We start from the raw sequence: 23,342 nt of genomic DNA, 5'->3' as shown, positions 1-23,342 counted from the left end.
TTTCCATAAAAGTAAGCACCCCCCCCATCCCATATTCTTTAAATTTAACCATTTAAAAACCTACCTGGAATGAGAAATTCTTTCTGTCTTTTCTCTCTGGTACATTCACAACAGGAAGATTGTGTTTTATTTCTGTCTAGTGATTGTTGGGAATTACCTCTAAGTCTCAGATTGGATACTTCTGTTTTATGAGAACATAATTCACTACATTTCTGTTCCTCTAGTTCCCCTTGTGAATGGTGCATTAACTTTGGAAAAGGCTGAGTTTATAATTCTTCATTCTTTTCACCAAATTGATCAATGTCATAAATTTACCAGAATTTAATTATATGCACAATGGCTACCATACACCCACACGCTCCTCTGGTGAAAACAGATGACTATTGAAATTGACATAGGTTCTCTACTAATGATTTCCATCTCATTTTCATTTTTGATACAGTTTCTTCCATTTCTGAAATATCTCCCTCACTTCCCATTTAGTTATGACAGTCTTACTTATTGCTTTTTTTTCCTTAGTCTTTGTATGAACCCTTTTCCCCAAGTACATACCAATCAGCCTATTTCAATGATTTTTTGATTGTGTAGCTGCAGAAAACTTTTCCTTTCTTCACTTTAGTTCTTTAACTAGCTGAATAATTAAATTGCTATTAAAACAGAGTAACAAGAAAAAAATAATTTTCTATGTATGGAGATCCCATTAAAAGAATGAGATGAAAAGTGACCAAAGCAGGCAATGTTTATGCCTTTTAGACAAGAAAACAATACATTTGTGAAGAATTGACAGGACAAAGAGGTTTAGGCCCTGGGTAGTAATTAGCAAAGAACTAACAAGTTTTGGTTATACAGACTTCTTGGTCCTAAGTTCTCTGTTTCTGATGATGTGACTATCTTTTACCTTCCTGGAACAGAGAGGAGAATTTTTTTTTAAATCTAATTTTTAAGGCTGCACCTGAGGCATAAGGGTCAAATGGGAGCTGTAGCTGCCTGGCTACACTATAGGCACAGCAACTTGGGATCCAAGCGGTGTATGGGACCTATACCATAGCTCATGGCATTGCCAGATCTTTAACTCACAGAGCGAAGCCAGGGATCAAACCTGCATCCTCATGGATACCAGTTGGGTTCTTAACCCCCTGAGCAGCAACAGGAACTCTGAAGGGAAGATTTATTTCCTGCTTTCTGGAGTACAAAGGAGGGTCAGCGTGTCCTTTTTCCATTGGCTTCTTATTAAATAATTTAATTGAAAGTAAATAATATGCAAAAGTGCTATATTTTGGAATAGTATATGCTGCTCTCTTTCAATTGCCTAACATCCATCACACATAGTACACTCTTTATTGAATTCTATACTTTATTTGTATACGGGTATACCTCATTTTATTGTGCCTCAATTTATTGTGAGTTGCAGATAGTTTTGTTTTTTGCAAATTGAAGGTTTGTTTTAACCCTGCATCAAGCAAATCTCAGTGCTGTTTTTTCCAACAGAATTTACTCACCTCATGTCTCTGTATCACATATTTTTTTTTTTCAGGGCTGCAATTGCAGCGTGTGTAATTTCTCATACTAGGGGTTGAACTGGAGCTGCAGCTGCCAGCTCATGCCACAGCCACGTCAATAGGGGATTGGAGCTGTATCTGCACCTATGCCTGGGGATCATTAACCCACTGAGGCCAGAGGTAGAACTTGCATCTTCAGGGACACTGTCAGGTTTTTAACCCACTGAGCCGCAATAGGGAATGCTAATGACTCAGATTATAGTTAGCAATTTTTAAGCTATAAAATGTGGGTTTTCGTTTTTTTTTTTTTTGGTTTTTTGTTTTTTGGTTTTTTGTTTGTTTTGTTTTTTAGGGCCATACCTACAACATTCCCAGGCTAGGAGTCTAATCAGAGCTGCAGTGCTGGCCTACTCCACAGCCACAGCAGCACCAGATCTAAGCTGCATCTTTGACCTACACCACAGCTCACAGCAATGCCAGATCCTTAACCCACTGAGTGAGGCCAGGGATCAAACCCATGTCCTCATGGATTCATTACTATTGACCCACAACAGGAACACCTATAAAGTAATTTTTAATTATGGTTTGTACATTTTTTTAAACACAATGCTATTGCATACACAGAAAGCTTCAGTGTAGTGTAACTCTAAATTTCATATGCATTGAGAACCAAAAAAAATTGTAAAACTCCCTTTATTGCAGTATTCACCATATTGTGGTGGTCTGATACTGAACCCTTAATATTTCTGAGGTCTGCCTATATGTGTCTTTTTACTTTCCTGCAATCCTTAGCATAAGATTTTCATAAGTAATGACTTAGTAAATGTGTGTTATTAAACATTTTCCTGTTGTCGACCTTATGAATGTTCTCTGTCTCTGGTGATATAGGCTGGTAGATATTCAACAAAATTATAAATAAACAGCATTTAAAGGTTGTATCTACTAGTATAATTCATATGAACAAGGACAATCTTCTATTTTAAAAATGTCTTGGAATAACCCTTTCCAAAAAAATAGCCAAGGTCTATTTGTTTCCAAAATAGCTACTTTGTATACATAAAAACATAGTAGAGAATGGTGATGATCAGGAGCTGGAGGTAAAGGAATTGAGGAGATGTTGGTTACAAATTTGTGCGATGAACTAGTTCTGGAGATCTAACACACAGCATTTCGTTTCATGTTACAATACTGTGTTATATAAAGTTGCTAAGAGACTAGATCTTAAATGTTCTCACCACTAAAAATAAACAATAATTATGTGAGGGATGCAGATGGTAGCTAAAGATATGATAGTAATTGTATTAAAATGCATAAATGTATCAAATAAATACTGTACTACACAATTCCAGGGAGCAAGGAGAATAAATAAGATGTTGCTCCTGAAGTTGTGCAACATGGCAGCCTTAGGCAATTCTCTCCTTATTGGCTGTGTTCTGAGTGATAATTCATAATTGATGAGTCACTTCAGGATGCCAACAAGCACACTTTTCTATGTATTCATTAAAATACACTGCTGAATGTAACATAAAATAAGGTTTTACTACTGGTTGTTCTGCGTTATTTTAATTAACATAGTTCTTTACCATGAAGCAGGAAAATGCAAAGTAATTTTGTGTGTGCAAAGTAATTTACAAAGTCATAAGTGTAAGCCAATGCATATTTACAAATATTACAAGAGGTTTGTTTATTCTGAACCTTCCTTGGGAACTAGATATAAGCCTAAATTTTTTGGGGAGTCCTATAATGTTAGAACCAAATGTAGGCTAAAATCATTAAAATAAGATATTCTTTGATATGTGCTAAATGGTGCCTTACTAATATATTAATTGTTGCTTTATTGCAATTGTTTGAGTGATGATGTCTATACAAATATACTTATAATTTAATAAGTATATTATAATTATAATTTAATGTAATTTAATATTATAGGAGATATTTTGAGGCCAAGCCCAAACTAAGTGATTGTAGTAATTTGCCACGTATTAAATTGAACCGGCTAATGCATTTGTGTTACCTAAGAACTTTACCGCCATTATCAACTTCTCTGGTTATGTATTTGAAGGATGGAGTTTGTCCTTACTTCCTTTATTATGATTCCTTTTCAAACTCCTTTTCCAGTCAGGTGCTTCTCTGTCTCCTGGGGTGACAAATCTCTTTGGATTTCACTCTGTTGAGATAGGACATTATTTAGCTTCCTAAACACCACTGCCCCTGCAGACCATTTAGTATAACTTCTCTCCACCATGAGGGAATGAACTATAGTGACTACATTATTATTAAAAATTGGATAATTAACTTCCTAATGGGTTTTACATTTAATTGAAGTTGGCTTTCTTACATCATGGAAGAAAATCATGTGGCTGGAATTTAATACATCAGAGACAAGCAAGTGAGAAAAAAAATCTGTATCTACAAGACTTGCCCTGTGCCACTGTGACTCTATATGTATAACTTTATAGACAACTGTTTATTATAAACACCTGCCTTTAGAAAATAGTTGTGTGGCCCTGAGTCATGGGCCAATATGTGGAAGTTCAGTCATGATAATCGTACCAAGGAAAACCAGGTTCGTTAAGCCTCTTTGTTGCTGGAAAAAAAAACAGGTGTGCTCATGGCTTATATAATTCATCTCTGGATTTTTAATAAAAATATATAATCATTTACTAATCTATAAATGTTGCACTATAAATACATTAGATGTATTTAAAATATAAAAATAGACTAGACTGTTTTGTGTATAAAAATGTTCTAAGGATAAAAATGTATAAGCATAAAATTCTGAAATTTCTTATAATCTAATTAATGATTAACAGATTTTTTTGAAAATATTTTTGATGTGTAATGCGCCTGTCAAGAATTAATAATACCTATACTGATATACATTTTCCAAAAAAATACCCCTGTAGTCACAAGACAAAGTAAAAATTTTTCAGAATCAGAAGTTTCCAACATGGCTCAGTGGTTAACGAATCTGACTGGGAACCATGATGTTGTGGGTTCGATCCCTGGCCTTGCTCAGTGGGCTTAAGGATCCTGCGTTGCAGTGGCCTTGACATAGGCTGGCAGTTACAGCTCCAATTAGACCCTCCTGGGAACCTCCATATGCCATGGGAGCAGCCCTAGAAAAGGCAAAAAGTCAAAAAAAATTTTTTTTTCAGAATCAACAGTCTTCTATATATATATGCTCCCTCCTAAGCTGCTGCTCTCTTGCCACCAAGGATATAGTCCTCATTTTGCCCCAAATAAAACTTAAATTAACTCTCAGCTTTTAGGTTGTGCATATTTCTACTCTGTCTGAAGAGAGGTTTGAACTGTATAATCCTATATTGATTTTATTCTATCAATGAATAACGCACAAAGTTATTTCTATCTTTGGGGAGAAAAAAAATAACAGATGAGTGGAAATATATTTATATTAAAGGACTATATTACATCAATTTGACCAGAAATGGAGGTGGTAATGATGGCAGAAAAATAGCAGAGGTTTCAGGAGCCATAACACCATCAATATGGACTCATTTAATTGTCTTTCTGTTCTGCATTTTGGTTGTAAGAAACTTTTCAGAGAAATGGATATCTAAATTTTTCAGTCATCAGAGAAATCATGTCCTTTACATAAAGGGGAAAACAAAAATGACAGGCAATATTAAATGGTTAGGATGTGGAATAGCCAGAACACTCACTCACTGGAAATATGTAAGCTGAAATATGGATTTGCATACATCAGTGGAAACCAATTTGATGATGTTTACTAAATCTAAAATTTTGGGGAGGGGATTTTGTCTTTTTAGGGTCATACCCATGGCATATGGAGGTTCCCAGGCTAGGGGTCAAATCAGATCTGTAACTACACCATAACCACATCAATGCCAGGTCCAGCCTATGCCATAGCCATAGTAATGCCAGGTCCGAGACTTGTCTGCAACTTATACCATAGCTTAGGGCAACGCCAGATACTTAATCCACTGAGCGAGGCCAGGTATTGAACCCTCATCCTCATGGATACTATATAGGATCGTTAACCACTGAGCCACAATGGGAACTCCCTAAATCTAAATTTTATACACACATGTGTATACATACATTTTCAAACTCTGACCTTATACACAAGATAAATTAATGTGTTTCTCTAACAAATGACATGTGCAAGAATTAGCATTACTAGCATTCCTGGTAATACAAAAGAGGAAAAAAATACTATACTGTCTATTAACATTAAAGTGGATAAATAATGACATAATTGCACAAAGAATTACTATACAACCCTGAGAATGAGTGTGCTGCAACTGCACGTGACAAGAGATGGATTGCACAAGTATGCAGTTGAGTGAAATGATACATACTGTAGGCATCCACTTATGTATGGTTCAAAAAAGCACAAAATTAATTTACCAAAACAAAAGTCAAGAAATACACAGTCTTGGTGGTAAGAGACCAGCAGTTTATGAGCGAGCATATAGAAAGGATTTGTTGATTCTGGAAATGTTTGCATCTTGATCTGGGTCCTGACTACAGGGGTAATTTTTTTGAAAATATATATTCATATAGCTATGATTTAGGTATTCTCTTTATGCACAACATTTTTACACATCGAAAATATTTTCCAAAAGCAAAGTCATTTCATCATTAAATTATAGAAACTTCAGAATTTTATTATTATATATTGTTATCCCTAGACAATTTTATACAAAAAATTCCCAGTATATTTATGTTACATTATATAACATTATATTACATTGTATTATATATTACTCCAGAGAATAATGTGGCACTAGATGGTCTCCTTATACCTCTGAGACTGACACCCATCTTTGCTTGAACTTTAAGTCTAAATGTCTTATTCCTGCCATGCTGCTGTTCAATATAGCACCTAGATGATAAATAAAATTTCAAAAGAGAATAAACTTCAAATGGGTTAATCAACAAAATAATATAACTAAAAAAGCATCCTCCACTTCTTTCTACTTTTATACATCCTCTGCCTGGTCTCAGAATCCCAGAAAGAGTAGTACCCTGGAGTCTCATTATCTTCCTTGGTTTTACTGGAAACCTAAAATGTTTTTATTCAAAGGCATTTTATAGGGGGACCTAGACAGCCTTAGGTATTGACTTTTGGCTTGTTTTATTGTAGCAAACACTCAAAAGCACCCTTGATTCTTATATTGGCCTTCAAATGCATGTCCTTGTCTCTGTTTACTAAACAAGCTACTTCCAGTGATTTATCACCAGCAAACTAAAGCATAGATATCAAATATCTTCTCTCTCTCTCTCTTTTCTTTTCTTTTTTTTTTTTTTTTTTTGCATTTTAGGGCCACAACTATGGCATATGGAGACTGGGGGTCCTATACGAACTGCACCCACCTGTCTGCACCATAACCACAGCAACACAAGATCCTTGCTGAGAATGTAACCGACACTACAGCTCACAGCAATGCCAGAACCTTAACCCACTGAGTGAGGCCAGGGATTGAACCCATGTCTTCATGGATGCTAGTCGGGTTCACCAACCGCTGAGCCATGATGGGAACTCCAAGTTTTCAAATGTCTTCTAAATGCCCAGAAAAGACCTCTTAGTTTTAATTATTTTTCAAAAAAATATATCTATAATTCTTTATAAGTTTCTGCTATTTTTAGCATTCCCAACCACTTTATGCATTTAGATATAAGATATAAAATGTGGAGTTCCCATCTTGGCTCAGTGGTTAATGAATTAGACTAGGAACTATGAGGTTGAAGGTTTGATTCCTGGCCTTGCTCAGTGGGTTAAGGATCCGGGGTTGCTGTGAGCTGTGGTGTAAGTTGCAGATGTGGCTCAGATCCCTCATTGCAGTGGCTCTGGTGTAGGCCAGAGGCTACAGTTCCGATTAGACCCCTACCCTAGGAATCTACATATGCCATGGGAGCAGCCCTAGAAGAGGCAAAAAGACCAAAAAAAAAATGTATTTTTAAGATACATACAAGAGCCTCAGTGATTTCCTTTCTTCTGCCACATATGAATATATGTTTAATAAAAATTAACCTCTCTTGGCTTTCTTTCTTTTTCTTTTTTCTCTCTTTCTCTCTCTTTCTTTCTTTTCTTTCTTTCTTTCTTTCTTTCTTTCTTTCTTTCTTTCTTTCTTTCTTTCTTTCTTTCTTTCTCCTTCCAGTTTGTGTTACAGATGCTGTGTAAGTGTTTTGGATAAGAACGATGGGATACTTAGTCTTTGAGCAAAGATGGTTGACAGTCTCATATTCTAGGCAATGATTTAATAAAAGGGTGATATTAAAAACAATGATTAAAGAAGATAGATGTGAACTATAAAAAGGAATATTTAATAAGAGCCGAGAAGTGGAAAGAGTTGTTAGTTAATAATTATAGTATATGATACAATTTACCAGGCACTTTAATTGCTTTTTGTCATCTATCCATATTGGATTTTTTTAATTCTAGAAAGGATACAACTGTGTACCTCAAGACATCTATAACTTTTGGACAAACTGCCTAGAATTCTTTTCTTCCACAAATTAAGTATTTTTAGAACTGAGAATAAATATCTCTATCCAACAAAGCCTTTTTCCTGCACACTAGATTTTGATATTTGTTTGGGGATTTTTAACTCTATGTCTTTTTTTACTTAATGAAAATTTTAAACCTTCTTATGAATTATTTGTGTTCTTAGATAATTCATATTGTTTATTCCTCTAGATTATAGTATTTATTTTTATATAGGCTACTGGATTCTTCATGAAATGGAAAGTACTTAAAAGAAAAAATATGCACTTAGCAAACACTCAATAAATCTATTTGAAATAATGTTTTATGAACAAGAAAACAAATGAGAATATCAGAAATTAGAGGCATCAGGAAGGTATGAACAAAGAGGGGTTTTCATAGATAAATTCAAAGCCCATAGTAAAGCATGACAAGTTTGGGAAACTGCAACATTTTCATATTTCATGACTCTAGTATAAATACTCATTATTTAATAATTTGAGAAAATTATGTTTCTCGTACGATACCATACAATTTTATAAAAACAATAATTATTACATGTGTGTGCATATGCATAATATCTTTAAAGCCATCCTTTTTAAAATTTTTTAGTTTAGTTTTCAGTTTTTGTAGGTTTTTTTTCACGTGCTTGTTCCTTAGGCTGTAAATCAGAGGGTTTAACATGGGAATCACAAGGGTGTAAAACAATGAGGTTATTTTGTCTTGATCAAGAGAGTAGGAAGAACTTGGTCTTAAATATATGAAGAGCAGTGTTCCTTGGAAAATTGCAACTTCAGTGAGGTGGGAAGTACAGGTGGAAAAAGCTTTGAACCTCCCCTCAGCAGAGCTTCAAAAACTGATAGGGAAATATAACAATAAGAGACAAGGACTCCTGAAATGGAACTCAGTTCAATGAAGCCATAAATAGCGAATATTGCTAACTCATTTATCTGTGTATCTGAGCAAGACAGCAATAAGAGAGGAGGAATATCACAGAAGAAATAGTTAATCTCATTTGATGCACAGAAGCATAAGTGGAATGCTAGTGTTGTGTGTATCAAAGCATCTGCCATTCCCACCATGTAAGCCCCAGCCATGAGCAGGGAGCACACTCTGCTGGACATGCTGACTGTGTAGAGCAAGAGGTTGCTGATGGCCTTGTACCGATCATATGCCATCACTGCCAGCAGTAGACACTCAATATCCGCAAAGGTGCAGGAGATTAGGAATTGCAGAGCACAGCCAAAGAAGGGAATTGACTTGTTCTTGGCCAAAACGTTGAAAAACATCTTGGGTCCAATTGCTGTAGAATAGCAGAGGTCACTGAAAGAGAGGTGACTGAGGAAAAAGTACATGGGTGTGTGCAGCTGGGGATCCATTCTTATTAAAATGATCATTCCAAGGTTTGCCAGAAGGTTAATGAGATAAAGAAGTAGAAACATGGTAAACAGGGTGACTTTCATCCCCAGAGTACTAGTGATTCCTAAGAAAATGAATTCAGTCACTGATAAGCAATTTTCTTTTTCCATTATTTTTTCTTTTTTTATCTAAATTTTTGATAAAATGATCAAGAAAAGGATAGACAAATGTCCGGACATATACAAAATATCTGTAAAGCAGAACACAATTTCTTTCTGCAATTGTCTTTTTATGCTCAGAAAATTATCCAGCATGTACCCACTCTTTCAGAGAAGAAGCATTATAATCTACTTAGTAAAAACAAACAAAAAACTATGATAGGCATTGAAAAAAAAACTTTTATCTAAACCTGCATGCCCTCATGGTGTATATAATTTTCTATGAACTTTTCATTTTTCTAGGCGATTTCTTATCTCTAGAAGTATAGTTGAATGAATGCAAGTCTCATTCTACTTTCAAAATACCGAGAACGAGACACCACTGTTAGAAATATAAGGCTGTAAAGTATAGGACTGAGCATTTTCTATGTTTGAAAGAACTCACATGGAGACCAAAAAAGGTTGACATTGTTATGTTTCTCAAAAAACATATCTAATGAACATTGGTTTAAAATGTTTTTCTGGGAGTTCCCGTCATGGCTCAGTGGTTAACAATTCCAACTGGGAACTATGAGGTTGCGGGTTTGATCCCTGGCATTGCTCAGTGGGTTAAGGATCTGGCATTGCCTTGAGCTGTGGTGTAGGTTGCAGACGTGGCTCGGATTCCAAGTTGCTGTTGCTCTGGTGCAGGCCAGCGGCTGCAGCTCTGATTAAACCCCTAGCCTGGGAACCTCCATATGCCATGGGAGCAGCCCAAGAAATGGCAAAAAGACAAAAAATAAAATAAAATAAAATAAAATAAAATAAAATAAAATAAAATAAAATAAAATAAATAAATTAAATTAAATTAAATTAAATTAAATTAAATTAAAAGGTTTTCTGTTAATTCTAGGAACCAGAGCATATAAGTGACTAATAATAATAAAGATGATTATGTTACTAGTCCTGCTTTAAGTTATCTTCAGAATTTGGTGAGACATGAAGTATTTTTGAACTTTCCTCTAGAAATATATTATTGCTTTGCCACTATACTCGTTACCTCTCTGTGGAGTGGTCTGGTGCCAAAGGATGAATTTCTGGATCCATCAAAGAGAAATGATTTTAAAAAAGTTCATACAGCAGAATTTAACATACACACTTGCATATCTTTAATTTCAAAGATTTTTCATATTGTAAAAATGAAAATAGTATGAAGGAAAATAAATATGTCTGATATACAAATGTGTGTGTGTGTGTATTTGTGTCTGTTGTTTTACATGCATGTATCTCTATGTTAAGAGAAGAATAGGAATGTCAGTGATAGATATAACATATGAGGGATCTAAAATATGGCACAAATGAACCTTCTACAAAACAGAAACAGACTCACAGACATAGAGAACAGACTTGTGGTTTCCCAGGGGGAGGAGAGGAGTGTGATGGACTGGGAGTTTGGGGTTAGTAGATATAAAGTATTGCATTTGGAACGGATAAGCAATGAGGTCCTGCTGTACAGCACAGGGAACTATATCCATTCTCTTGGGATAGACCATGATGGAAGATAACACAAGAAAATAATTTGTATATATATGTATGACTGAGTCACTTTGCTGTATAGCAGATATTAACATAACATTAATCAACTACATTTTAATTTAAAAAAGAAAAAAGAATGTCAGTAATTTTTTAACTCGAATATATATGGCATGTGGTTTACATGGAGTTACATTTGCAAATATTGCTCTTTATAATGTGGTAACTAAATTTTTTAATAAAATATTTTTAAAAATCTTAAGCTCATGTATATATTGTTCCAATGATAAAAGAGTAAAGGCTTTCCTGTGTATCTACAGTAAAATTAAAACAATAATTTTATGGCTACTAATAAATTGATACAGATTCTTCCAGTTCTGCAAAGAAAATATTATTTTTTGACCACTAAATTGATGAGTTTATTAAACTGAAAAGGTAAGGACAAAATGATTAATTTATAAGCCTCTCATTTTTAATGTAAATGTTTTCTCTTATATTCTTAAATCTGGATAATCAGGAACTTACCTGAGATGAGCAGATCTTTCTCTACTTGGTACTAATGGCAAAAAGTAAACAAGTGGCATTTTATTTTACTAGTTAGCATTTGGGACTTAAATCTCTGAAGCTTCCATCATCTGGTTCAATGTATGCTAATTTCCAGTACTAAAAGTCTATGAAGAAAAATCAAAAGCAATGCATAAAACGCCAACAGATTTAAAAAATCAGTATCTAAATTCAATTCTTAAATTTCATTCATAGTGAATACAGGTGTGGTTTGAGAAAATACCTGAATTCCCCTAACAATCTTTAGAGATGAAAAATGGGAAAAGCCTTCTTGTTTTATATCTGTGCTATTTCTTCACTTTTGGAACAGTGATTGACTCACAAGTATTAATGACTAATTCATCTTAAAATTTCCTCTGTAATTAGTGAGTCAAAACCAAATTATTTATATAAATAAGAATTGATGATGTATTAATGACATTAATTACATGTTCCCTTAACAGTGCTTTTTTTTTTTTTTTTTTTTTTGGCTGCACCATGGCATGTGGAAATTCTCAGGCCATCTATCAAACCTGCGCCCCAGCAATGACAAGGCTGAATCCCTAACGTGCTGCACAACAGGAGAACTCCAACAAGAACAGTTTAGGTTCATTACACTCAAGTAGTAAAGTAACAGCTTGAAGAAGGGCTGCATAAAATATTACTCCTATAACACTGATTTGTATAGTTTGGCAATTTTATCATTTGCCATTGGAAGAAAAATGTCAGCTAGCCCTGTCCTTTGCTTTCCAGAAACAATATGAATGTATGTGTATATGTGTGTGTATCCTATTTACCTTCGTGTGAGTGTGTTTTTCTATGTGCATGGACACACATTGAAATGAGGTGGAGGAGGCAGGGTGGTAGGTCTTGGTATGTGGTTTATGTATGCAGCTGTTACATTCCTTTAGTATTCCTTTAATTCTGCTTAATAATTGGTGGGGGTAATGTTTATAGTCATTCCTATAGCACACACACATGTACTCGTCAGGAAATGTCTCTCTCTCTCCTCTCTCTCTCTCTCTCTATATATATATATATATATATATATATATATATATAGACACACACATTTATATACATTCTCAAATTAACATCAAATGCCACTTATGACTATAATTTAATAGTGATTACTTTTAAAATTGGTAGCATGCATAGTAACACTAAAAAACCTTTATTTTGAGTTCATGCCTTTATTATAAAAAATAACATTTTTTTCATGCTTTTTAGGGTCACACCCATGGCATATGGAGGTTCATGGGCTAGGGGTCGAATTGGAGCTGTAGCCACCAACCTACACCACAGCCATGGCAACATCAGATCCAAGCCTCACCTGTGAACTACACCACAGTTTGCAGCAACTCCAGATCCTTAACCCACTGAGCAGGACCCAGGGATCAAACCCCCAACCTCATGGTTCCGGTTGGAGTCTTTTCCTGTTGTATTGTGCCACAACAGGAACTCCATTTCTATTTTTTTTTAAATGGCTGCGCCCATGGCATATGGAAGTTCTGAGGCCAGGAATTGAATCCAAGCTGCGCCTGCGACCTACACAGCAACTATGGCAACACTGGATCCTTTAACCCACTGCACCAGGCCAGGGATCAAACCTGTGCCTCTGAATAGCTACAGTCTGATACTTACCCACAGTAAAAAAGAAGGAACTCCCAACATGTATCTGTTTTTAACTGAAGAAAAGTTTACTTGAATAGAAAATAGCCAATATTATGTTGTTTCTTTTTGAATCTACTAGAGGGTATATAATTTTCGTTCAATAGCACCTAGCATTTACATCACTAAATTCTCCCCTAATTCACTCTGTGTAAAAATATGTAATTAATAAATACTTTCTCCATAATATATGATGCAACTTTGTTTACTAGAGGTGATATTTTCTATTTTGGTGAAAAGAAGAAAATAACTAGAAAGAAAAAACTAATAAGAAGATCCCATCCATGGAAAAAATATAAATGTCCATTGACATATTAAAATGTGATTAAAATGTGATATATACACAGTGGAATACTACTCAGCCATAAGAAGAACCAAATAATGTTATTTGCAGCAACATGGATGGAAATAGAGATTCTCATACTAAGTGAAGTAAGTCAAAAAGAGAAAGAAAAATACCATACGATATTACTTATATCAGGAATCTAGTATATGGCACAAATGAATCATTTACAGAAAAGAAACAAACTCATGAACATGGAGAGCAGACTTGTGGTTGCCAAGGGGGAGAGGGAGGGAGTGGGATGGACTCGGAGTAGGGGGCTGGTAGATGCAAACTACTGCATTTGGAGTGGATAGGCAATGGCACAGGGAACTATATCCAATCACTTGTGATGGAACAAGATGGGGGATAATATGAGAAAAATAATGTATGTATTTGTGTAACTGGGTCACTTTGCTCTACAGCAGAAATTGACAGAATGCTGTAAATCAACTTTAAATTTTTTTAAAAAGTTTCCCATCCAGAAATTTTAGTACCTGTGACTAAACTTGTGGTTTGTCTTGGCTGTGGCTCTATATGCCCACTCAGTGTTGTCTCTGGAATAACTTAGAATATATATCTATGTCTGTGTCTATTCCCTGGGTTTTCAATATTTGATTCTCAGGGGAAAAAAAGATTTCCAATCATGGTTCAGCAGTAATGAACCCGTCACAGGTTTGATTCTGGGTTAAGGCTCCAGTGTTGCTGTGAGCTGCAGACATGACTCAGATCCCATGTTGCTGTTGCTGTGGTGTACACTGGAGCTGCAGTTCTGATTCAGCCTCTAGCCTGTGAACTCTACATGCTGCGGGTACGGCCCTAGAATGCAAAAACAGAAAAAGAAAAAGAAAGGAGTGAAAAATATAACCATATGGTTTATTGTTGAATATTTCATATAAGTAAGGTTATCAAAATAGAAATATAGACTTTCCCCACTATGCTTCTTTTCCTGTTCTCTTCAAATTCCAATCATTTCACCTGGTTAAAATGTTTATGGATTCCACTCAACCAACATTTGTTATTTATGCATTACCAATCCCCCCAAAAGTTGCCTTGTTTTAATTCCATAATAGACAATGCAAACACAAAAATGTACAACACACACACATGCACATCCATTAAACTTATTGTGACAATTAACAATTCTATATAAAAATGGAAAAATTCAACACAAATCACACTGCATAGAGATAACCATGTTTCCTTGTACATACTACCTGATTTCTAAAAAAAATGAGACCTCAATAAATATATTTACATACAAAATATTCTGAACAGAGGCATTGTACACCTTTATATTAATGTATACCCATTTATTTCATCCACATTCTGGATTTTATACAATTGTAAATACATCTTTGGCTTTTTAAATATTATTTTAGTGGAAAGAAGGCAATTTATATACAGAAATGCCTATTCAACTATATATATCATAAGCAAATGAGTGATTGTGTGCTTAATACAATTCACCATATCCAATGTATCTTTATGGAAATCCTTTCAAATGGACTCAAGGGACAAGAAACAATTTTAGAATAGTATTAGGAGTTTTCATATATTGTCTCTTTTTTTACTATACAGTATCACATGTTTAATATACTATCTAATTTATTCTAAATTGCTATTAACAGGATATGTCAGGGATACACTTGAGAACTCCAGATGCTTTCTTGTTTATTTAGAAATCTCACTTGGAAGTTAACAGGGATACAAGATTTATTTTCATGTGTTTGTTTTATTATGTTTCTTTTTTACATATAATGATTTTAATTTTTTTCATTATACGTGGTTTACAGTGTTCTGTCAATTTTCCGCTGTGCATCATGGTGACCCAGTTACACATACTTGTATAGATTCTTTTTTGTCACATTATCATACTAGAAATTCTCATACCAAGTGAAGTAAGTCAGAAAGAGAAAGACAAATACCACATGATATCACTTATATCTGGAATCTAATGTATGGCGCAAATGAATCTTTCCACAGAAAAGAAAATCATGGACTTGGAAAATAGACTTGTGGTTGCCAAGGTGGAGGGGGAGGGAGCGGTATGGATTGGGAATTTGGGGTTATTATAAGTTTCTTATGTTTATTTGCTGCTATTTTCTTCCCTTGTTTTCTATAAAGCTAGATCACTTATCAGGCAAAAAAACATCAGTGAGAATTTTTAAAATTTGGGAAGAAAGATTCTTAGTGATTAATTTTGATGGATTTTAAATTCAGTTGTCATCCTTCGTGTGATGAGCCCCAGTGCTAAAATACTAAGTGTATTCTTGTGGGGGACATTGTTGAGCCAAAGGACAAACCATATAACTGCTTGCTAGTAATTGTCTACTCGTTAAAATCCAAGAAAGGGATGCATTTGTGTTACTCACATTATTTATTACCACTCTTTACTTTCCTTGCACCCATTTTGAGGATGTGAAATTTTCTTTGTTCCTTTCTTCAGATTCTTTTCAAATTAGTTATTCTCTCAGGTTTTTCCCTCTTGTTACATTTTGTTCAACCAAGACCTAAACTTAGCTTCTTAAATAAGGCTGATCTTCAGACCATGTAGATCCACTTGCTTTCCATTTTCTCCTCCTCAGTGGTTTAAACCTGACTTTCTGGAGCTACGCTATTATTACAAATTAAATAACCCAATTTAGCTACTGAAGAATTTCTCATCTAAGAATGGAGTTTTTAAGAGTTGGAAAAATATATTAGGAGAAATTTTATACATCAAACTGAAGTAAGTTAAAAGAATTCATCTTCAGAGTTCCCTGGTGGCTCACCAGGTTAAGGATCTGGAATTGTTTTTGCTGTGGCACAGGTTTGATTCCTGGCCTGGGAACTTGTGCATGCTACAAATGTAGCAAAAACAAACAAACAAACAAACAACAACAACAAAAAAAAAAGAATTCATGTATATCTAAAGGTTTCTGGGTAACTCTGGTGGCACTAAAAGCATAGTGCATAAGCAAGTGTCTACCAGAAGATCACATTTTTTTTGTCTTTGTGCCTTTTCTAGGGCCACTTCTGTGGCATATGGAGGTTCCCAGGCTAGGGGTCTAGTTGGAGCTGCAGCCGCCGGCCTACACCTGAACCATAGCAATGCCAGATCCAAGCCATGTCTGTGACCTACACCACAGCTCATGGCAATGCTGGATCCTTAACCCACTGAGCAAGGCCAGGGATCGAACCCACAGCCTCATGGTTCCTAGTCAGATTCGTTAACCACTTAGCCATGACAGGAACTCCGAGATCACATTTTTCATAAAATAGTTGTCTATCCAAGAAACACTGACACAGGTTTTATTTCACAATATTGTTTCCAAAGTACATGAATTTCTTTGCTTCCAGAGGAAACGTTAGAATGGCCTGTGTGTGGACAAAGACACAGTTGTTCTACAAGCAATAATATGAGAATTTTAATAATATGAGAATTTTATGAATACACTGCGAACAAGAAACTACTAGATTGAAAAAAAAATCTTGTGGTTGCTTACAATCTGATAGAGAAAACACTTTGGTTTTGAAAAATCTATTTAGAGTGTAATACATATATAGAAAATTTTCATTTGAAAAAGTACCCCATAGGATTTCCCTTCATGGCTCAGCAGAAACAAATCTGATGGGCATCCATGAGGATGCAAGTTTGACCCCTGGCCTCACTCAGTGGGTAAAAGATCTGGCGTGGCTGTGAGATATGGTGTAGGTCACAGATGCAGCTTGTGTCTGGCATTGCTGTGGCTGTAGCTTGAGCCAGTGGCTATAGCTCCATTCGACCCCTAGCCTGGGAACCTCCATATGCTGTGGGTGCGGTCTAAAAAAGACAAAAAAAATTACAAAAAAAGAAAAAGAAAAATTACCCTGCAAATAAGGTTTCAGAAATGAAAAGGGTCCCTTCAACTACAACTAGGACAAAAAATGATCATGACTAACATCTCCCAAATCATCTCATAGACCCATTTCAAGTTGATGTCCAACATAAGTTAGTTTGTAATTTCGTGATGTGTATAGCAGTAAAATTGTAGTTTTTTCCCCTTTTTTGTCTTGCTCATTGTACTCAGTATTATGTTTGTTAGATTTCTCCATGTTGTTTCATGTGGAAGTATCTAATTCATCTTCACTGCTGTGTAGTTTTCCAATATGCAGGTTTACGATGAAGTAGTTTATCTAATCTAGGGCAGATGTCAGGAAAATATGGTGCATGCAGTTTCATTGGATGTGGGAAACACCATTTCTTAATATATGCTCTCAGGAATCTTGTACATAAAGTTTTATTGGAGTTGGGGCATACCGTTTATGTATTTATGCTCTAGGATAAGACATGGGTAATCATAAGTGGTTATGATAACAAATTTAAGGCTAAAAAACCCTAAAATGTACAATAGCTAACACTTAAAAAAATTGTTGACTACTGTACTATTGTGTTGATGAAATTTAAGTTGCTTTCAGTTTTATACTACTGAAAATAATTCCATGATGAATATTTCCATGCATGTTGTTGAGTGAATATGTTCACTCATTTTGCATTGCTTTGCTGTGTTTAGAACATAGAATAGTTATACATCCAGGTCTAGCAGACGTAAGCATAAGGTTTTACAAAGTACTATGCAATTCTCATTTCTGTTCTCAAAGTATATGAATGATTCACATTCTCACCAATACTTAACATTTCAATTGCAGTTGTCATAATCCTACATTTAGATAGTCATATTTTTCCCTGAACATTAATAAATGTGGATATACCCTTCAAAGTGAGAGTGAAATTCTGAATTGGAATAACATACCACTAAAAAGTGTTCTATTTATAAGTATTTCATCTTCTGAAATTTTTTTGCATCCCTCTGGCTTAAAATTCAGGGAGAGGAAAGCCTAAAGTTTATTGAATCAATGCTATTTTTCGAAATTCATTTATAGAGTTTAAAATTCTTGTTATGTAATGAATATGCACTAGATCATATAAAACAATCAATATGCAGATAAAATCACTATTTAGATGTTGTAAGATATAGCTATCATAAGAGGGAAGTGGGTTAATCAGATTACATATCAACGTTCTCTAATTTTAAACAGTAATACTCTACTTTTATTGGATTTATATTTTCCAAACAGTGTTTTTCCCATGCTACTGCTCATAAGTGACAGTTTCAAAAGAGTATTGGTTAATTAAGAGTATATGGTATATTGGAAACCCTTAAAGCCGATTATTAAAATATGTATTATTCATGGGGTTTTTTTCTGTTATGATAACTTCTGATAGGTTATAGTGTCCTACAATGCTCCCTTGAAAAGCAGAAGAGTTTCTTGGGCTTTACTTCCTTTCTGAAAGGTTTTCACTCAAGGGCATTTAAAAATGTCAGATGGAAAATCTAAGACATTTGATGGATTTTAAATTGTAATGTCTAAAATTGTAATGGATAATTAAAAATGTCCCGAGTCTTATTTGAGCCTTCAAATATATGGGCATATCTATGTATCTCAAAAAAACTGATTTAGTGTTTTAATCATCAGAAACTAGAGCTGAGACAGAAAAATATTGATATTAGGAAAATACACAGATGAATGCTCTTTACTTCTAGTGTAATTATTATGAAGATTTTTAAAGATCAATTACCTTAGTATCCAGAAACATTTAATGTACCTTCTTAAAAGACATAAAATGTGTATATACATTATATAACATTTATATTACATGTACATATGTTTATTTCTGTATTTGTCACACAACATATACATACATAACTGGGGTACTAATTTCTAATACACATTCAAAAATGTTATCTGGTATTTTAAATTTATTATTGAGTTGTTTGTTTTCTAATGTTGTGTTCCAGACCATATGCAGTGCTTTGATAACAGAAATGGAATGCCCAATCATTGTGCAAAGAATGCTCACCATCTCATAATAGAGGCAGTAATTTGGTAAACAAGGTATTATTAAAACAATGCTTAAAACAATGCCTAATAAGGCATTGGCTTATTAGGCATTGCAAAAAAAGGAACGTTTAAATAGGATCCAGAAGGAGCAAGAAGGGAAGTAAATTTTCCTGGAAGGTTGATAAAGGAGTTGACTTTTGTAATTAAAACACAGTGATATATTTTGCCAAGGCACTTTCCATTGCTCTTTATATCCTAACCAATTGGACATTTTTTCTTCTTTTTTTCCCAGTTTTATTGAGGTGCAACTGACAACATTGAGTTTCCTTAAGGTCCACAATGTATTTTTTGTTACACCTACAATTTGTGTAAAGGTTGCTACTATAAGGTTAATAAACAGATTGATTACCTCACATTGTTTCCTTTTTATTTCTGATGTGTTGAGACCATTTAAGATATACTTTCTTGGCAAGTTTCAACTTTAGTCAGCTCGTTGTGGATTAGATCCCCAGAAGCTACTCATGTTACAACAGAAAATTTGTACCACTTGCTCAGTATCACCATCCCCTTACCCCTGGTCCTCCAGCCCCGGTAACCACCATTCTACTTTGTTTCTTTGAGCTCAACTCTTTTAGAGTCCTCATACAAAGGAAATCATAGGGTAGCTTTCTTTCTCTGTTTGACGGATTTCAATTAGCGTAAAGCCCTAATGGTCCGTCTATGTTTTGGGAACCATGATTTTGTAGGGGAGGAAAATTTGTCACCCCCAAATACGCCTCTTTGGTATGAGGATTATTTCCAGTTGAATATTTTTAAGACCCAGACAACTCAGAAAGTTTTTTTTTCTTTTGTACCTCTCCCTTAACTGCCTAAAAGTATTTAGCTAGAGGATCTGTTCCAGGAAGGGAAATATTCTGTAGATAGCTATAGAATAATATGAACTAGGTGTATGGACAGGGAGGAGGAACTTAAAAAAGCGAACTAAAATTTTTCTCTATGCCTCATTGTTTCTGTGCAACCAAGGAAACATTTGTTTATATTGTCTTCCTGTGAAGTGCTTTCCTCTGCTTTTAATTTTCAGACTCCTACCCCTTTCTCTTTTGTTAAAGATACCATATATATCTCATTTTTACCTGTCTTTGGAATCTCTCATGTTATAGACATTTTACATAGGTTTCTTCTCATGTATATTAAATTAAATTTGTGTTTTGTTTCTCTTGTTGATCTATCTCATATAAATATAATTTTAGATCAGCCAACAGAACATAGGAGGGTAGAATTAACTTTTTTTCTTCCTCAAAACTTCATTATTTCTAAAAAGTCTACCTCTAGAGTGGAAGCTTTTCCATCTCCAGACCTCTCTAATTGTCATACTGTCTGCCTGCTACATTTTCCTACCCCAACATGAGTCTTTTTTATATTTGAGAATGAAAATTCAGTTAAACCTCTTTTTACACTAGATTTGGAAACTTTCCTTGGATTTACTATCTATTGTATTTACTTCATGATGATATTGACATTAGAATGACTTATTTGGTACTTAATGTCAGTTACTTAAAATAGCTTATAAGATTGATTGGTATGGATACTACTTAATGTACTTTCTATTAAAAGCTTAATTCAAAGCAATTAAATGTTCCAAGTTCACTTAGTAAATGTACAATAAATTCAAATATATAAAATTATGGTTTGAATGAAAGAATGAACTAAAAAATTGGCAACATAAGAAAGGGTTACTCTACAAAGAGGAAGTAATATATATAAATTCTAAACACATAATGAAGTATGATATATTTGGGGTATTGAAACATTTATTAAGATTGGGCTTTAAAATAAATACCCGTTTTATCAATAAAGTATTTGAGACATGATTGCTTTTCTGGAATCATGAAAATTAATTTTACAAATGCAATAAATACAATTTCTATGTGTGTGTAGTATAAATATTTAAAACCAATTTTTGCATTTCAGTTTTTCCAGGGCCTCTTTCACATCTTTGTTCCTTAAGCTGTAAATCACAGGGTTTAACATGGGAATCACAAGAGTGTAAAACAATGAGGTCATTTTGTCTTGATCTAGAGAGTATGAAGAACTTGGCCTGAAATATATATAAAGCATAGTTCCCTGGAAAATTGCCATGAGACTGAGGTGGGAAGTACAGGTGGAAAAAGCTTTGAACTTCCCCTCAGCTGAGTGGATCTTCAAGACAGACAGAATTATATAACCATAAGAGACAAGGACTCCTGAAAAGGTACTCAATTCAATGAAGCCAAAAATGGTGAATATCATTAACTCGTTGACCTGTGAATCTGAACAAGATAGCAGTAGGAGAGGGGGAATGTCACAGAAGAAATGGTTAATCTCATGAGACCCATAGAAGCGTAAGTGGAATGTTAGTGTCGTGTGTATCAAAACATCTGCCATTCCCACCATGTAAACCCCAGCCTTGTTCAGGGACATGCTAGACATGCTCAACTCTATAGAGCTCTATAAAGCTATAGAGACTCTATAGAGACTGTATCGAGCAAGGGGTTGCTAATGACCTTGTACCGATCATAGGCCATCACTACCAGCAGAAGACACTCAGCATCTGCAAAGATGCAGAAGACCATGAATTGCAGAGCACAGCCATAGAAGGGGATTGCCTTGCTCTTGGCCAATAGGTCCACCAGCATCTTGGGCCCAATTGCTATGGAATAGCAGAGGTCACAGAAGGAGAGGTGGCTGAGGAAAAAGTACATGGGCGTGTGCAGCTGGGGGTCCATTCGAATTAACGTGATCATTCCAAGGTTTGCCAGAAGATTAATCAGGTAAACAAGTAGACACATGGTAACTAGGGTCCCTTTATTCTCCGTGCTATTAGAAATGCCCAAGAAAATGAATTCAGTCAAGGAGGAGCAATTCCCTCTATCCATTCTTCTCTGTTCTTGTCTATACTTCTGAGAAAATGATCAAGAAAATGACCATGCATGTGTAACATTCCTGTACATTGGCAAAATATCGTAAAAGAGAACATGATTTCTTCCTTCGAGTGCCTTTTTATACTCATAATATTAACCAGTATTTAAATAGTATCCCCTATTTAAAGATGTATTATTCTATTTCCCAATAGCAAAAATTATCTGAGAAATAAAGTTGAGGAACATTGATCTGAATCTAGATGTCATTCATGAGATATGTTACTTTCTGGGAGTTCCCTTCATGGCTCAGTGGTTAACAATCCCAAGTAGGATCCATGATGATACAGGTTTGATACCTGTCCTCGCTCAGTGGGTTAAGTATCCAGTGCTGTCCTGAGCTGTGGTGTATGTCACATGTGGCTCAGATCCCACATGGCTGGGGCTGTGACATAGACCTGTAAGCCAGCATCTATAGTTCCAATTTGACCCCTAGCCTGGGAACTTCTATATGCCATGGGCCAGGACCTAAAAGGCAAAAAAAAAAAAAAAAAAAAAAAAAAAGGAAAAAAGGGATAGGTTATTTTAAAGAAGTCATCACTGTCTTACTTGCCTTACTTCAGGGAATAAATTTGGATGAATTTAACTCTCTTCTCCTCTTCAAAATTATATGGAAGAGACACCAGTGATAGAGATACCAGGCTGGTAAGTTATAGGATTAAGCATTTTTATCTGCATGAAAATATTCACATTGATACAAAAATGTTTACAACATTTGTTTCTGAAAAACTTGATTAGTTTAAAAATCTTTGTCTAATTCTAGAAGCAGTGAACGCATCAATGATCAGTGCTAAATAAAAAAATCATATACTTCACTGGTATTAGTATGTTGTATTTAGTATTTAGTGAGATATGAAATAAGTATTATCATATTACTGACCTATTTTGTAGAAGTTTATTTTTTAGATTTTCCACAATAATTATTACCTCTTTGTGGAGCTGTTATTATCAAAAGACAAGTCCCTTTACTAGTGGAAGAAAAGA

The 23,342-nt window shown here is 34.8% G+C and overlaps 1 protein-coding gene and 1 pseudogene across 1 annotated transcript; both read right to left on the bottom strand.

The window, feature by feature from the left end:
• Nucleotides 1-8,478: 8,478 nt before the first annotated feature.
• Nucleotides 8,479-9,518, bottom strand: LOC110258261 (annotated as a pseudogene).
• Nucleotides 9,519-21,348: 11,830 nt separating this feature from the next.
• LOC110258271 (olfactory receptor 5W2-like) lies at nucleotides 21,349-22,319 on the bottom strand. Its single transcript, XM_021081448.1, has 2 exons — nucleotides 21,918-22,319; nucleotides 21,349-21,876 (listed from the first exon to the last, which is right to left on the bottom strand). The coding sequence occupies exons 1-2, from the start codon at nucleotides 22,314-22,316 to the stop codon at nucleotides 21,349-21,351; spliced, it is 927 nt and encodes a 308-aa protein (XP_020937107.1). The 5' UTR covers nucleotides 22,317-22,319.
• Nucleotides 22,320-23,342: the final 1,023 nt, after the last annotated feature.

The sequence above is a fragment of the Sus scrofa genome, unplaced genomic scaffold (assembly GCF_000003025.6).
Source record: "Sus scrofa isolate TJ Tabasco breed Duroc unplaced genomic scaffold, Sscrofa11.1 Contig1734, whole genome shotgun sequence".
Taxonomy (NCBI): domain Eukaryota; kingdom Metazoa; phylum Chordata; class Mammalia; order Artiodactyla; family Suidae; genus Sus; species Sus scrofa.
Note: the sequence above shows the minus strand (reverse complement) of the source record. Positions and strands in the feature narration are given on the sequence as shown.

Bases quoted from the DNA above. Each gene is read 5' to 3' on its own strand.
- LOC110258271 (XM_021081448.1), bottom strand. From the start codon at position 22,316: ATGGATAGAGGGAATTGCTCCTCCTTGACTGAATTCATTTTCTTGGGC. The intron at 21,877-21,917 runs GTCTCTATAGAG...AGCTCTATAGAG, and splicing joins GCAACCCCTTGCTCGATACA to TTGAGCATGTCTAGCATGTC.